Here is a 15,576-nt window from a genome sequence, read left to right as displayed (position 1 = left end):
TACTAAGTTAAACAGTCAAAGCATACGCATATACTGGGCAATCTCTTAAAGATACACAGGCAGAAGAAGCTGTTGGTTTTTTTGGATTTTGTTTATTGTAAGGGTATTTAAGGGTAAGTGTAGATACAAGCCTTCTATCACTATGCAATATTAACTTTAAAAGATAAACACAAGGTACTCTGGAATCTCTCCTATCCAATTCTAGAAGAACTTTGGAATCTTACTAAACAACAGAAAATATACACACTCGGGTATCATAGTTCTCTCACCTTTCCATCAAAGCGCTTTATTATATATTGATCCAGGCCCAAGTCTGAGAAAGAAAAGAAACAGATATTTAGTCCCTGAATATACTGCAAGTGAAACATAAAATGACAGCTCTTTTAGTTCTAATCTTTCCATTGAATGAACTAGATAATTTAGTTACAATATTTATTCAACTGAGGCCAAAGCAACAAAAACTTTGTCTCACTTTTCAGACTCAAAATGGTCAAACTAAAAGATATCAACAGTGTTATTTAATGTCATGGGGAGGAGACGAGCCAGTCAGGGTGCAATGTAGCAACGATGAAACATACAACTTTCCTCTAGTTCTTGAATGCTTGCCTCCCCCCCCCCCCACTATCATGATCCCAATTCTACTTTACAAATCCAGCTGGTGGACTGGAGGAGGTACACTGGTACAGATGGGAACTGGAAACACAGGGAATATAGGACAGATGAACCCCTTAGGACCAGTGGTGAGAGTTGTGATACCTGGAGGGTGGAGGGAAGGTGGGGTGGAAAGGGGGAACTGATTACAAGGATCTACATATAACCTCCTCTCTGGAGGTCTGACAACAGAAAAGTGGGTGAAGGGAGACATTGGACAGTGTAAGACATGACAAAATAATAATGGCTTGTAAATTATCAAGGGTTCATGAGGAGGGGAAAAAGGAACAGCTGATGCTAGGGGCTCAAGTGGAAAGCAGATGTTTTGAGAATGATGTTGGCAACAAATGTGCAAATGTACTTGATACAATGGATGTATGTATGGATTGTGATAAGCATTGTATGAGCCCCCAATAAAATGATTTTTTTTAAAGAGTGTAGGGGTGGAGTCTAGCCTGTCAATGAGGATCTAGCCAATGAAGCCTCTGTGTGGACATGGCCTTCCCCTGAGGTTTCTGAGAACTCCTGTATTTCCTCCTTGGAGGCAGGAGACTCTCTCTCTCTCTCTCTCTCTCTCTCTCTTTCTACTTACTCCCCACGAGACATCCCAGTGGAGAAGAAACATGGATAAAGACTGATGGAGCCAGACCTCTGGAGCCAAAGAAGTCGTGTGGAGACCCCTACCAGCGCTGAGATGCTTACAATGCCACAGGACCCACAAGACTCCCACCTACTGGCCTGTGATCTTCCTGCATTCAGCATCATTGCATGTGTTTCATGAGTCTGAAGAGGACTATATAGGTTGGTATGGGGCAGATGGGCTAATATCAGACTTATGGACTTGATCTGGACTGGGCTGGGATGGTTTCTTAATGTACAAAAAACTCTTTTTCTTTCTTATACACATGAGTTTCCCTGGATTTGTTTCTCTAGTCTACCCGGACTAACCCATTAGCTACCATGGGACTACTGAATATTCAATTCTGAACATGATGAAACCAAAATGAAAGCAAGCCCACTGACATCAAGGCGATCTGAATTCATAGTGACTCCCCACAGGACTTCTGAGAATGTAAATCTCTTTAGCAGCAGACACCTTCATGTTTACCTGGAGCCCAATCCAAGTCTGGGTGCCAAGGATTTTTCTCTCTTTACCACTCACTGCTCTACATGCCTAGCACTTGGGACAGTGGCTGACCCATACATATCTGTAAAAGAACAAGTAAGCAAAATGCAGTTCTGGGCTTGTAGACACATAAATTAATTTTTAAGGGAGTTTACAATTCATTTAATAGGGTGCTATAGGGTCTATATGTATCAGAATCAACACAATTAGACAGTGGATTTGTATTTTGTTTGACTGATGGTGGGAGATCTGAGAACAAATTTTTCTTTTCTTTTTTTTTTTTTTGAGAACAAATTTTTCTTGAGAACAAAAGTGTTCCCTGTATTCATGCTAGTTCAGGTCCTTATCTTGTTATGCCCATAACATTACAATCATCAAATTACTGTTGCTCATAGAGAGCTTTTTGCATTTCTGCTTCCACACACTTGTTTACACATGCTCCTTATCTGAAAAGTGTGTCCCTGTCTCAAAGCCTGACCTGCACCAACTGACCAGAGACTGCAAAAGAAACATAAATTCAAGACACGGGAGGAAATTGAAAAACAATTTCAATTTGTAGCCTCACTGATATTGAAGAAGATATCACAGTCACAAAGGCAGGACAGATTTCTATGAGAACTCAAGGGAAGAACAAAGAATTCTAGACAATTAAAACTAAGATTACCTATGTTAAAATATTTTTAAATGAAAAGATTAGCATAAGAAAATTTCCCAGACTACTGCCAAAAAGAAAGCAACATGGAAAATAGGAAACATAAGAGAGAATTGTAGAAAACATACAGACCAAATTGAAATGGTCCAATATCCTAAAGGATTCTTTCCTACTCAGAAATAGGGAGGGAAAAAAACATTGAAAATATTTTAGAGCTGAAGACAAACACAAGCTCATTTTAAAACCGCTAAACATTAGGGCTTTAAGTAGTCTGTTTAGCGTAATTATTTTTGAACTGTTCTAAAACTAAAACTCACAAATTCTCATCTGTTATGTATAAAAGATATGAAAAAAAGTTGAATTATGAGTTAATAATCAGAATCTCACCATTTGGTGACAAAAATCCAAATTATTAAAAAACAATCTACAGGCTCATGTCTTCCTCTCTTTCAAATCACACGAATATGAGGTTGCTTCATAAAGTTTGTGGAAAAATGGAATAAAGAGATAACAGAAAATTTCCACAAACTTTAAAAAATCTCATATTTATTCTAGTTTTGCTCCATTAAGATTTGTAGAAAATCCTATTCAGGAGCAAGAAAAAGTAAAGTAAAATTCCCTAAGAAATTTCAATTTAATATACAAGAATTTTTGCTCATGACTAGTATCCTAGAAGAAAAGCAATTATTAATTATTCAGCCTTTTATGAAAACTAGAAATGCATTTGGCATATTAATTCATTTAGTAGCTATCCTGGCCATGTAACAGGACTTAAAAGCTTAAGAAACCAAATAATACACAGTTAAATTCTAATTAGAATATAAAATACAAATATATAATGATTTTCAACTAGATTAAAATAATTTTCCTCGAATGACCAAATAACCTTTTGTGACTTTTCTAAAGTCTTGTTTCATTTTCTCTGTTATAGTGGAAGCAAAGTGCATTCTTAGTTAAAGTAAATAATATAAATTAGAATTCATCTGAATAGGTATAGAAATATCTTACTATCATTCTATAATTTTAAACCAAGATATATTCTTGGGTTTCTATAATAATCCTCTTTTCTCTTATTTTATGCACAGGTCTTTTTACTTCCTTCTATCCAAACTAAAGCTGATAAAAGAGTTAAATTAATGGAAAGTTTCATATACATTTATCTTCCTTCCAGAGGGAAAATATTTTTACCTGTTCTGTTCATTTCTGCATCCTCACACCTAGAACAGTGTTTAACCCATAAAAGATAGATGGTCAATCAATATTTGCTGAGTAAATGTACATGGAGGCTATTTATATCTATAAATATATAAAATATAGTTCTTTATAACGTCAACATTCAGAGAGCTAACATTTTGTTATACTCCTTTCCAGTCATTTTTCAGTTTGTATAGATTCTATAGAAAGGACAGATGACCAAATTAAGTAATACTATAGGAATTTAATCAAAATCCAAATGACCTACATTCTTCCACAAACACATGGTGTCTAGTGTGGGTTTCTAAAGAAGCAGAGAACCCGTATGGGAGGACTAGAGAACATGAAACAGGGAAAGGGGCCGTGTTATCAATCTGGTTACTACTCTAGACAACCAGGCTTCAATTTGATCCCTCCTGAGAAACCACGTAGATTGTGCCTCAGATGTTCACCCGGCACACTGGAAAAGAGAATATTTACACTCAGCCTCAACAAAGGGCTCTGGTGATGTCGCAGGTGACGAGATCGGCTGCTGACCACTCTGCAGGAATGCAGTGAGGCTGTCTACTCCCATCAAGATTTACACCTTTGGAAACTCACCGGGGCAGTTTCCTCTGTCCTACAGTTTAGAATCAACTCAATGGCAGTGAGCGTTTTGTTTGGGTTTAATCCCCAACAAAAGAAGTTAATTCCTTGTACCTCCAAATGTACGTTTGTGCCAACATGGTTGAGTGGCCTTTGGTTAGATGTCCTTGTTACAGCAGCAGAGATGTTTTGAGGCAGAAAGCAAGAAATATGTAATGTAATGCAGTTAATTATTATAGGAGCCACTTGAGCAAAAAGATATGCTGAGAGATGTGAAACAAAGCATAAACACAATGTCTTACCAGGACACAACACCTGACCCCACCACACTGGGGTGAAACACTAAGGGTGTGCAACAGGGCCGCAAGAGGAGCAAAGGGGAATACTAAAATTAGACTTTGGGGTCAGGGCGTGGCACCCCATCAGACTCAACTGAAAATCACTCCTAAAGGTCAACAAACACACCTGGAGCTATTTATAGGCTTTTCATTTTTTGTCATTGGACTTTGTTGTTTGCTTTTGTGGCTTTGTTTTGCTCTGTCTTCTTGTTGTATTTATTATTGTCTCTGCCTGTTTATCTATATAAGACAGATGGGATAAACAATCTGGGGAAAACAACAGAACTGACAGTTGGGGGGAGCATGGGAGAGCGGGAGGAGGGGGAAAGGAAGTAGGGTGTCAAACAACTCAGAGACAAGGGAATAGTGACCTAAAATCGATGACGAGGAGGGCATAGGATGCCTGGTGGGGCTTGATCATGGGCAATGTAGCCAAGAAGAATTACTGAAACCCAAATGAAGGCCGAACATGATAGTGGGACAAGAGGAAAGTCAAAGAAAATAGAGGGAAGAACTAGGAGGCTATGGACATTATATACAGGTCTAAATATAGGCATGTACACATGTAAATATATTTAGAAATAACGATAGGGGAATAGAACTATGTACATATATTTATATGATAAGTATTAAGGTAGCAAACAGACATTGGGCCTCTACTCAATTAATCCCTCAATGCAAGAACACTTTATTCTAATAACCCGGCATTCCTGTGATGCTCACCTCCCCCACACTAAGGCTGAAGACAAAATGGGTGCATAAGCAAATGTGGTGAAGAAAGCTGAAGATGCCCAGCCATCAAAAGCGATAGCTTCTGGGGTCTTAAAGGCTTGAAGGTAAACAAGCGGCCATCTAGCCGAGAAGCAACAAAGCCCACATGGAAGAAGCACACCAGCCTGTGAGATCATGAGGTGTCTGTCAATGGGATCGGGCAACAGGCATCAGAGACCCAAAGCAAAAAGTCATATCAATGTGAATGAGTGGGAGTGGAATGTGGAGACCAAAAGCCCATCTGTAGACAGGGACATCCCCTCACAGAAGGGTCACAAGGAAGAGATGAGCCAGTCAGGGTGCAGTACAGCACCGATGAAGCATACAACTTTCCTCTAGTTCTTTAATGCTTCCCCCCACCCCAAACTATCATGACTCCAATTCTACCTTACAAATCCGACTAGACCAGAGCATGTACACTGGTACAGATAAGAGCTGGAAACACAGGGAATCCAAGAGAGATAAACCCCTCAGGACCAATAGTGAGAGTAGCAATACCAGTAGGGTAAGGCAAAGGTGGGGGAAAAAAGGAGGAACTAGTCACAATGATCTACGTATAACCCCCTCCCAGGGGGACAGACAACAGAAAAGTGGGTGAAGGGAGACATCAGTCAGTATAAGACATGAAAAAAAATTATAAATTATCAAGGGTTCATGAGGGAGGGAGGGAGGGAGGGAGGGAGGGTGAGGGAAGGGAAAATGAAGTGATACCAAGAACTCAAGTAGAAAGAAAATGTTTTGTTCTGTTTTTATTAAATACTTTTACATCTCGTATCACAATCTGTACATTCATCCATTGTGTCAAGCACATTTGTACAAATGTTGCCATCATTTTCAAAGCATTTTCCTTCTACTTGAGCCCTTAATATCAGCTCATTTTCCCCCTCCCTCCCCCACCTTCCATTTCTCGGGAACCCTTGATAAATTATAAATTAATATTTTCACATCTTACATAGTCCTCTGTCACCCGTCATCCACTTTTCTGTTGTTCATCCCACTGGGAGGGAGAAGATGTTTTGAAAATGTTGCTTGACAAATGATACTTGACACACGGATGTATTTATGGATTGTGAAAAGAGCTGTACGAGTCCCCAATAAAATGATTTTTTTAATGTCTTGCATAAATGGTAGTGGGGAAAAAAATAATAGGCAGAAAACATTACAGATTAAGAAAGACTTAAGAGATATAGCAATCATGTGTACTGTGTGATCATGTTTGGAAGTTGATTTAAACAAACCACATAAAAACATATAATTAGATTGATATTTGATATTATAACTTCAATTTTTAAAAATTTAATACAGATAGTTCTTGATGAAAAAAACATTCAAATGACAACAAGCCATGATTACAATCAAGCATTTATAATTCTTAACATTTTAGAATTAGCAACATGTATTGAATACAATGTTGCAGTGTGTAATTGCTGTTACCATTCTCAGCTGTTGGCTCCAGATGTTTCATGTTACAATTACTAATCAAAATACTGCCATTTAGCAGGCTGTGGACATCAAGAATGAAGTCTGTGTTGATGTTGATATAGGGAGTCATAACAGAATAGAAAGTTTGCCAATGTTCAAGTCTAATAACATCCAAAAATTGGAGTATATACATGTTCAATAACTTATGACTCTGACTTCATTGTTATAATACTGAACACAACAAAGAGATGAGATTTAGAAAGATACTGATAAATACAGGCAATAGTAATGTAAAGATTTTTTTAAATGCTCATTTTTTATTAGAACTAATTTATAATCGAATTACTTAAAATGGCATGGTTATGTTTCCTTAAAGTAGTCTCGTCCTTTAAAGACAAAGACAGATGTAGTACAGATTAAATGAATTGATGGCCTAGATAATTTTTAATATATCAATAACCATAAAATGGAAATATTCAGCAAATGTCATGTACCTGGAATAGCTAATTGTAGGCAAACACTTGAAATATGACAGGGGAAGAGCTGCCTCCTAAAAGGAGAGTTGACCTTAATGACGTGGATGAAATGAAGTTTACACACCTTCCTGTGCTGATGTGGCATGGCTTACACAAAGAAACAGCTGTAAACATCCACATATTATCAGGTGGCGGACTGTTAAATGAATAGAACATATAAACATCAGTCTCTTAGGTATTAGTGAGTGGAAATGGAGTAATATTGGTCCTTTTGAATCAGATAATCACCTGGTTCACTATGCCAAATGATAAAAATGAAGAGAAATGACACTGCATTCATTGTCAAAAAGATCATTTCAAGATCTATCCTGAAACACAGCACTATCAGTGACAGAACCATATCCATATGTCTATACAGAAGATCAATCACTATAACTATTATTCAAATTTATACACCAAACACGAAGGCCAAAAATGAGGAAATTTAAGTTTTTTCCACCTTCTGCATTCTAAACTTGACCACACATGCAATCAAGGTGCATTCATAATTGCTGATGATTGGAATGTGAAGGTCAGAAACAGAGTAGTACTTGGAAAGAATGGCCTTGGTGATAGAAACAATTCTGGATAGAATTTTGCAAAACCATCAACGACTCAATGGAAATACCTTTTTTTCAACAACATAAATGACAACTATAGATGTAGACCTTGGCAAATGATAGACAGGGGTCTCTAATCAATTACATCTGTGGAGACAACGAAGTTCAATGGCATCAGTCAGAACAAGACCAGGTGCCAATGGTAAAAGAGTCCATCAAATATTCATATGCAAGTTGAAGTTGAAGGGAATTTTTAAAAATCCACGGAGCCAAAATAAGACTGATTATTTCCCACCTGCACGAGGACTGGAGGAAGAGTCACTAACAACTAGTGATATACAGATGGCACAGCCTGCGTTGCTGAAAGTGGAGAGGGCCTGAAGAAATTACTAATGAAGACCAAGGCCTACAGCCATCAGTATGGATTAGACTGCAACGGAAAGAAAATAAAAATCCTCACAACGGGACCAATAAGCAACATTGTGATCAATGAAAATTATATTGAGGTTGTCGAGGATTCCACCTTACTCGGACCCACAATCCAAAAAAGCCTTAAAGCAAAGAAATCAAATGATGTATTGCATTGGTCAGTTCGGCTGCAAAAAGCCTCTAACCTGCTGAAAAGTAAAGCTGTCTCCTTGAAAAGTTAAGATGTGCCTAATTCAAAGCATGGCATTTTCTATCTCCTTAGACGCATAATGAGGATAATTGAAAGAAAATGTTTGGAGAGGATGATGGCAACATATGTACCAATGTGCTCGACGCAATGTAGGGAATGTTATAAGAACTATAAGAACATTAAATAAAATGATTTTTTAAAAGAAAACATTAAAAAGTTAAAAAAAGGCTAGATAATAAATAAGGAAGACTGAAGAAGACTTGATGCATTTGAATTCTGGCATTTGCACAGAATAATACATTTACCATGGAGTCTAAAGGAACAAATAAATTTGTCTTGGGAAAGTCCTGCCACTCGATGGGAGAATCAGCAGAACCTGTAGGACCTTCTTTGGAACTGACATTCTCTATTGTAATTTTGTTCCTGTTTATTTTTAAATATTCTTTTTGTTTCACTGGAAAGGAAAGATGCTCAGTTTTAAACGTTAAAAGTGTACAAGTCGCTTTGTTACAATAAAACTAAATGTGTACACACACACACACAAGAAAGAAAAGTATAGTCAGAATGCTCCTTAGAATTGGGTCTGATGAGACTTTGTTTCAAAATCTTTGGACATCTTGTCAAGAGGGGTCAGTCCCTGGAGAAGGACATAATACTTGGTAAAGTAGAGGCTCAGCACAAAAGAGGCGAAACCACCAGATTGACTCAATCGCTGCAACAATAGGATGACCACAGCAGGAATGAAGAGCGTGCAGGACGGGCAGGGTTCTTTCTGTTCAATACGGAGCGGTGCGGAGCTGGAACCACCTGGAGAGCACCTAACAATACCTCCCTGTCTTTTATTTCTCCTCTATATGTATGAATGTTATTAAGTTTGAGCAAAACACTATAAACTCCCAGGTGAAGATATTTTAACTATTTTTGATTCCTCAAGCTCACCCTGCTGTTTAAAGTGTTAGTATATATTTGATATATATGGTGCCCTTTTCCTTAGCATGAGGGGGTAAACCGCCCCCCTAAAAAAGACCAGAAATATTTTTTTACCAAACTATGTATTTAAATGTTTTTCTAAAATAACCATAACTACTTCAAAGCACTCTCTATTACACTTACTACATTTGTCAAATCTGCAATTCCAATCTTGGAAACATTTTTCAAACTCATCTGTTTGGGCTGACAGCACCGCCCTCATTTTTTCTCCACCTTTTCTACATAGTCAAATCGCTGTCTTTTCATGTTCCTCTTCATTCGAGGAAACAAAACAAGTCACATGGATCATGCTGTTTTTTGGCAAAAACTGGCACACTGAGATGACTGTGTGAGCAGATGCACTGTTGTGGTGGTAAAACCAGTCCCCCGCCTGCCTCAAATCAGTCTTTTTTGTTACACACTGTTATGCTACCTTTTCAGAACTTCTAAATAGAAAGCTTGACTAACAGTCTGACCTGGTAGTACGAGCTCCAAATGTACTATCTCCATCACATAAATATATATATATATACACACAAAAAAGCACCATCTTGATCTTTGATTTCACCTGATGAGCTTTTTTTGGGTGAGGGGAGGATGGTGTCTTCCACTGGCTTGACTGATGTTTGCTTTCGGGGTCCTAAGAATAGCACCATGTCTTGTCACCAGGAATGACCTTGGGAAAAAGTCTGGGTGCCTTAGGAACTGTTCTTTCAAAGCACAGCATGTTTCCACTCAAGGCTTTTTCCTGGTCAGTCAGAACCCGAGGCACAAATTTCACAATGATCCTTCTCATCCCCAAATCTTCCATTGAAATTCATTGAACCAAGCTTCAAGATAGTCCAGATAACGGTCCCACCTCTTCAATGGTTCGTTGTCAGTTTTCAAGCACAAATGCACGAATTTTGTCCATTCAGGAAGTTGACAGATGTCCAGAATGAGGTTTGTCATCAATCATCATAAACCTTTTTTGAAACAAGAAAACCAATCCTACACTTGAGTATTTCCCATAGCTCTGTCCTTGTAAACTGTGTTCAACATCACAACAGTTTCTTGCAACATTATTCCTGAGCAGGAAGCCAAATTTCACAGCCACATGCGCACTCTTCTCTTAGATTGGCCATCACAAGATGTGGTTCAAGCAAAAACACTTTTACAAAACAATTCACTGTGACCAGAGAGACCCTACCCAGGTGATACCACTGGGTGCACTAACCTAGGGGGAGTTGCTCAATGCTCGCCTACAGGGAACAATGCATACCACAAGAGCTCTGCCCAACTCTTCAAGAAAGATATTGAGAAGCAATAGTCGGAGGGGGGAAAGGGAAGGTGAAAGAGAAAGGGGGAAAGGATCACAATGATCTACATGCAACCCCTCCAAGAAGGACGGACAACAGAAAAGTGGGTGAAGGGAGATATCGGTCAATGTAAGACATTAAAAAACAATAATTTATAAATTATCAAGGGTTCATAAGGGGGGAGGGAGGGAAAAAATGAGGAGCTGATACCAAGGGCTCAAGTAGAGAGAAAATGTTTTGAAAATGATGGCAACAGATGTACAAATTGGAAAGAAATGGGCTTGACACAATGAATGTTTATATGGATTGTGATAAGAGTTGTACGAAACCCCAATAAAATGACTTAAAAAAAAGAAAAAAGCTCTGCCCAGAGGAGCTTTTTAATGTTTTCTTTTGTGTGGGGGGGGGGAAAGGGTGGATTGGGTACCCCATTGCATATATAACAAGCTACGGTTATTTGTTAAATACGCAACTCAAATGTATTGCCTCTTGGAAGTCTTTCCTACCCAGCCTCTGAAGAATTAGTTCCTTTGCCTTCTAGTTTTGTGCTATATACATTCTTACATTTAAGCCATTTATTCTGTTTTCTCACTATTAAGCCATTTATTCTGTTTTAACATACATTGTTTGTACAAGTAGTTTTCTTTACATGGGAAATTCTTTCCACTAGTCTTTGTCTAACTTTTGTTCACATTTAGATATATTCTTTAGAACTCACTATCCCAATTTCTAGATTACGGTAAGTGCCCCTTCTTTATACTACTATATGCTCTTTATATTCTTAAATTGACAAACAAACAAGCCCACATTTCCAAGGTTACTCTGTCCATGTTTCCATCTCCCTTATTAGAGAGTCACATTTAGCGGACACTTCCTCCAGTGACCCTCTCATTCCAGGCACTGGGTCTTGGCCCACACGGCACGGCAACTCTAACTCTTTACCCTGGTTGAGAAGTACCGCAGGCTCACTCTTTCTGTACTCCTAAGGCCTTGCACAATGCCTCACATTCAGCAGTTACACAGGGAGTATATTTACTGTAGGACCTGTAATATTTAGAAAATGTTACGAAAGATTTAAAGAGTATGAAACAAAATAAATAGTGCAGCTTATTTTCCACTTCAGTAACTTACGTTCTGGCTGTTTCTCGTTGGGCGTTATAGATCGCACAAAATCTTGTGGAGTCATAAACACTTCAGATTCACCAGGCTCACTGATTACTTTCAAGGTGGCAAAATACCGGAAGATTTTGTCTGGTGTAGAGTAGGCTCGAATCCTATTCTCATACTCCATCACCTGAAATTGGAAATTTAGAGTATGCTAATATATCAAGCAATGTCCACTCTCATATATTTCCCACCTTATTTGAGCAGGAAATTGTATTACATAATTTTGCACTGTAACAGTAATTTTTATATTAAAATAGATTTGACTTTTAAATATGTTGAATCTCTTTTGCAATATGCCATTCATATTCTAGTTGAAGGAATATTTGTGTAACTTAAGAATTTTTTTGAAGCGGGTTATAATTTCTCAAATCACTGAATGCTAACAAAATTGAAGAATGTCTTTAGATAATTTTTTTAAATAACTCAGTAACAGATTACACAGCCACATATAAGGTCCCTATAGGTTCCTGTAAGGCAGAATTAAAATGAGGGCAAGGGGTTTTAGGTTTATAGGTTCTTAAATACATATTTGTAAAAAGCGATTGATTTTACAGTTCTTACTTCTATGCAACTTCCTGAATCTTAACATGAAACAGACTTAGAATTTCATAGTTTTAAACAGCTAACAGTCATTCAAAGACAAAGCACTTTAAATAATGACATAAAAATGTATCATGGAAACTTAATAATCAATTATGTTACTTAACCGAATTTGCGATCGAATTCAGCAGCTGTGAGCACTTTTACACATGGCACACTCAAAGACAGCAGAGGTGAGAGGAGCATACGCTCCACTGAATGGCAGTAAATCATGTCATACATGTAACTCACACTGCAACGTTTATAGGAAAGGTTGTCCTCTTACATGTGCATGGAACATACAACATGCTGTAGTGAATTTGGTGAAAAAGATTTCACTCAAAACTAAAATTTATCTGTTAAAATAATCCACCAATAAATAATAGTTTCTAAAATTCTGGCTGTTAAGTATAAGGAGAAGCAAGTCAGATTAATAAAACACACACCCTTTAAATGTCTATAAGGCGACAAACTAATATTGAGAAAGGATTTTTAATGTTTATATTTTCTGACAATATAACCAAATTATTGCTGCCTTTATCAGTTCTGGCTAGATGGTCCCCTTTAGGTCACTGTTTAACAATGGCCTCGATCCCACTGCCACAGGTGCGTTAGCAACCGAGAAGCTCAATGTGTAACCATAGGTGACGGGAATCTTTCCAGGGCTAACTTGCGTTGAAGTCAGAACACTAATTTCAGAACAGATTTTATCAAAAGATTTTAATTTTTCCATCTTAAATTTCATCTATTATTGTTATATTTCAGGAGCACAGAAGACTTAAAATAGAAAATTTTACTCGATTAGCAGACTCACTGTCATTTCTATATTTTCATATGTATTGCTCTTTGAATTATGAAACATTTCCAGAGAGTGTTGCTGCTTCCTAGACTCTTGCTCAGTAAAGAGTCTATTCATCATTTTTATATTTACCTTTCTTCTTATTATTTTTACATTTCTAGCAGCTCTGCTGATTCTGTTGTTTTTGAGCTGTTAGTTTCTTTGAGGTTGAGTTCAATGGTATTTTCAATTTAAAGAGGGAAATTACTTAATAGATAAATAAAATGATAAATTATTTTCATTATCATCTTTTAAAAGGCAAAATTATCTGGTTCATTGCGGATGTAAATTAAATTGTTTTGGCAGGAAGACATGAACACTAAAAGAGCTAAGAAAACGGATCAGGTAACTGGAAACCTTCCTCAATTGACCTAACATATAAATAGAATGAATAGGAATGAAGACGGACAAAGAAAGTAACACTAGGGAGCATCATATATCAAATTTCATCCCATCATTGGCAAGTGAAGAAATTGAAGCATGACAATTCAGTGACTTGTTTAAAGGCATACAGCTGGTGCTAACAGACGCAGGATTCAAATGTATGCTGCAAGATTCAAAGTCCTTGCTCATTCCATTGCATTCCTTACTATCGCCTGCTTTGGTCACGACATTTGCTCATGGTGCACCGTGGGGTGAGTTAAGTGTCACGACACTTCAGTGGCCTTACTATTTCTCAGTGTGATTTTGAGCTGCGAGCCCTCAGTTTATTTGTTGTGATGGGGATTGCTAGCTGTCTACTAAGTTGGAGTGAAGAAGCCGCTTCCACAGCTGGTTCATTAAGCCTCCCACGGTGCTTTCATATATGATTGCGTTTGCCTCATCTGATTACAAGCGCGCTTTGTCAGTATAGTTACTATCATAAATACCCCAAATGTTGTGTTGTTCAAAGTAAAAACAGAACACATATGGTCTAAAGCAGGGCACTCTCCTACAGCCAGTATTTACCTAGAAGATAGTTGTGGTCTAATATAAAACGTCTTTGATGTGACACATGCAGCTAAGTCTCAAGGCTTCTAATAGGTTGAAAAGTTCTTTCGGGTGTTTTAAGAAAATTGAAAACTGAGGAGAAAAGGAAAGTTACACCATGGAATTTTTTTTCATCATGAAAATGTCTGCTCTGTCCAAATGAGGTATTCATTAGAAAGCCTTAGCTGCTCCACACCACAGTTCTGATCTTGTCCCTGCAGACTTCTGTAGACTCCCAAATGCAATGGAACGTTTAAAAGAAACGCAACGGGTATGCCATGACTGCTTTTTTGCGTGGTGTAAGCTTAAGAGCACAGAATTCTGTATGGATGCAGCCTTCAGAAGTATATAAACCTACATACCTGGTATGTTGAGAAACAGTAGCTTCATACCTTAATATTTTTGTTTAACAAAGGTTTTATAGCAGAGCCTCTGGAATTGCCCTCATAAGCATACACACATATATGCATATACCAAAACCCAAACACACTGCTGTGGAGTCCATTCTGCTGAACAAGGTTTCCAAGGATGGAGACTTTAATGAGAGCAGAAAGCCTCAAGGAGTAGCTTATAAGTTCAAACTGCTGACCTTACTGTGAGTAGCCCAAAGTGTATAACACACGATGCCACTAGTGTTCTACACACATAAATACACACACACACAACCACATACATATACTTCACAAATACAGACATATTTGCCTTCACACATACATAAAATTGTCTATCAGTACATACTATTTTGGTTATGTACCTAAGACTTTTTAAAAATTAAAGAAGATAAGTTAGATAAACAGTCTGAAGGAAAAAACAACGGGACCGATGGTTCTGGGGGGACATGGGAGAGGGGGAGGTGGGGGAAAGGAAGTGGTGTTAACAAACCCAGGTACAAGGGAACAACAAATAATCCAAAATCAGTGGTGAGGAGGATGTAAGAGGCCTGGTAGGGAATGATCAAGGGCAATGTAACCGAGAGGAATTACTGAAACCCAAATGAAGGCTGAGCATGATAGTGGGACAAGAGGAAAGTAAAAGGAAATAGAGAAAAGAACTAGGTGACAAAGGGCATTTATAGAGATTTAGCTAAAAATATGTACATATGCAAATACATTAATATATGAGGATGGGGAAATAGATCTAATGTGCATATATTTGTAGGTTTAGTATTAAGGTAGCAGATGGACATTGGGCCTCTACTAAAGTACTCCCTCAGTACAAGAACACTTTATTCTATTAAACTGGAATTCCATGAACATGATCCATGAAGACAAAGCGGGTGCATAAGCAAATGTGGTGAAGAAAGCTGATGGAGCCCGACTCTCA

At 37.8% G+C, this 15,576-nt stretch overlaps 1 protein-coding gene across 1 annotated transcript in view; it reads right to left on the bottom strand.

Annotated features, from left to right (window-relative positions):
- The window catches only part of MICU1 (mitochondrial calcium uptake 1), a 209,022-nt gene that overhangs the window by 147,630 nt on the left and 45,816 nt on the right, over positions 1 to 15,576 (bottom strand). Inside the window, exons 4-5 of the mRNA XM_075534108.1 lie at positions 11,832 to 11,994; positions 270 to 313 (exon numbers count right to left, since the gene is read on the bottom strand). Coding sequence (XP_075390223.1) covers positions 270 to 313; positions 11,832 to 11,994 — 207 coding nt within the window. The remainder of the gene's footprint in view (positions 1 to 269; positions 314 to 11,831; positions 11,995 to 15,576) is intronic.

Source organism: Tenrec ecaudatus, chromosome 16 (genome assembly GCF_050624435.1).
Source record: "Tenrec ecaudatus isolate mTenEca1 chromosome 16, mTenEca1.hap1, whole genome shotgun sequence".
NCBI lineage: Eukaryota > Metazoa > Chordata > Mammalia > Afrosoricida > Tenrecidae > Tenrec > Tenrec ecaudatus.
This window is presented reverse-complemented; position numbering and strand designations above follow the sequence as displayed.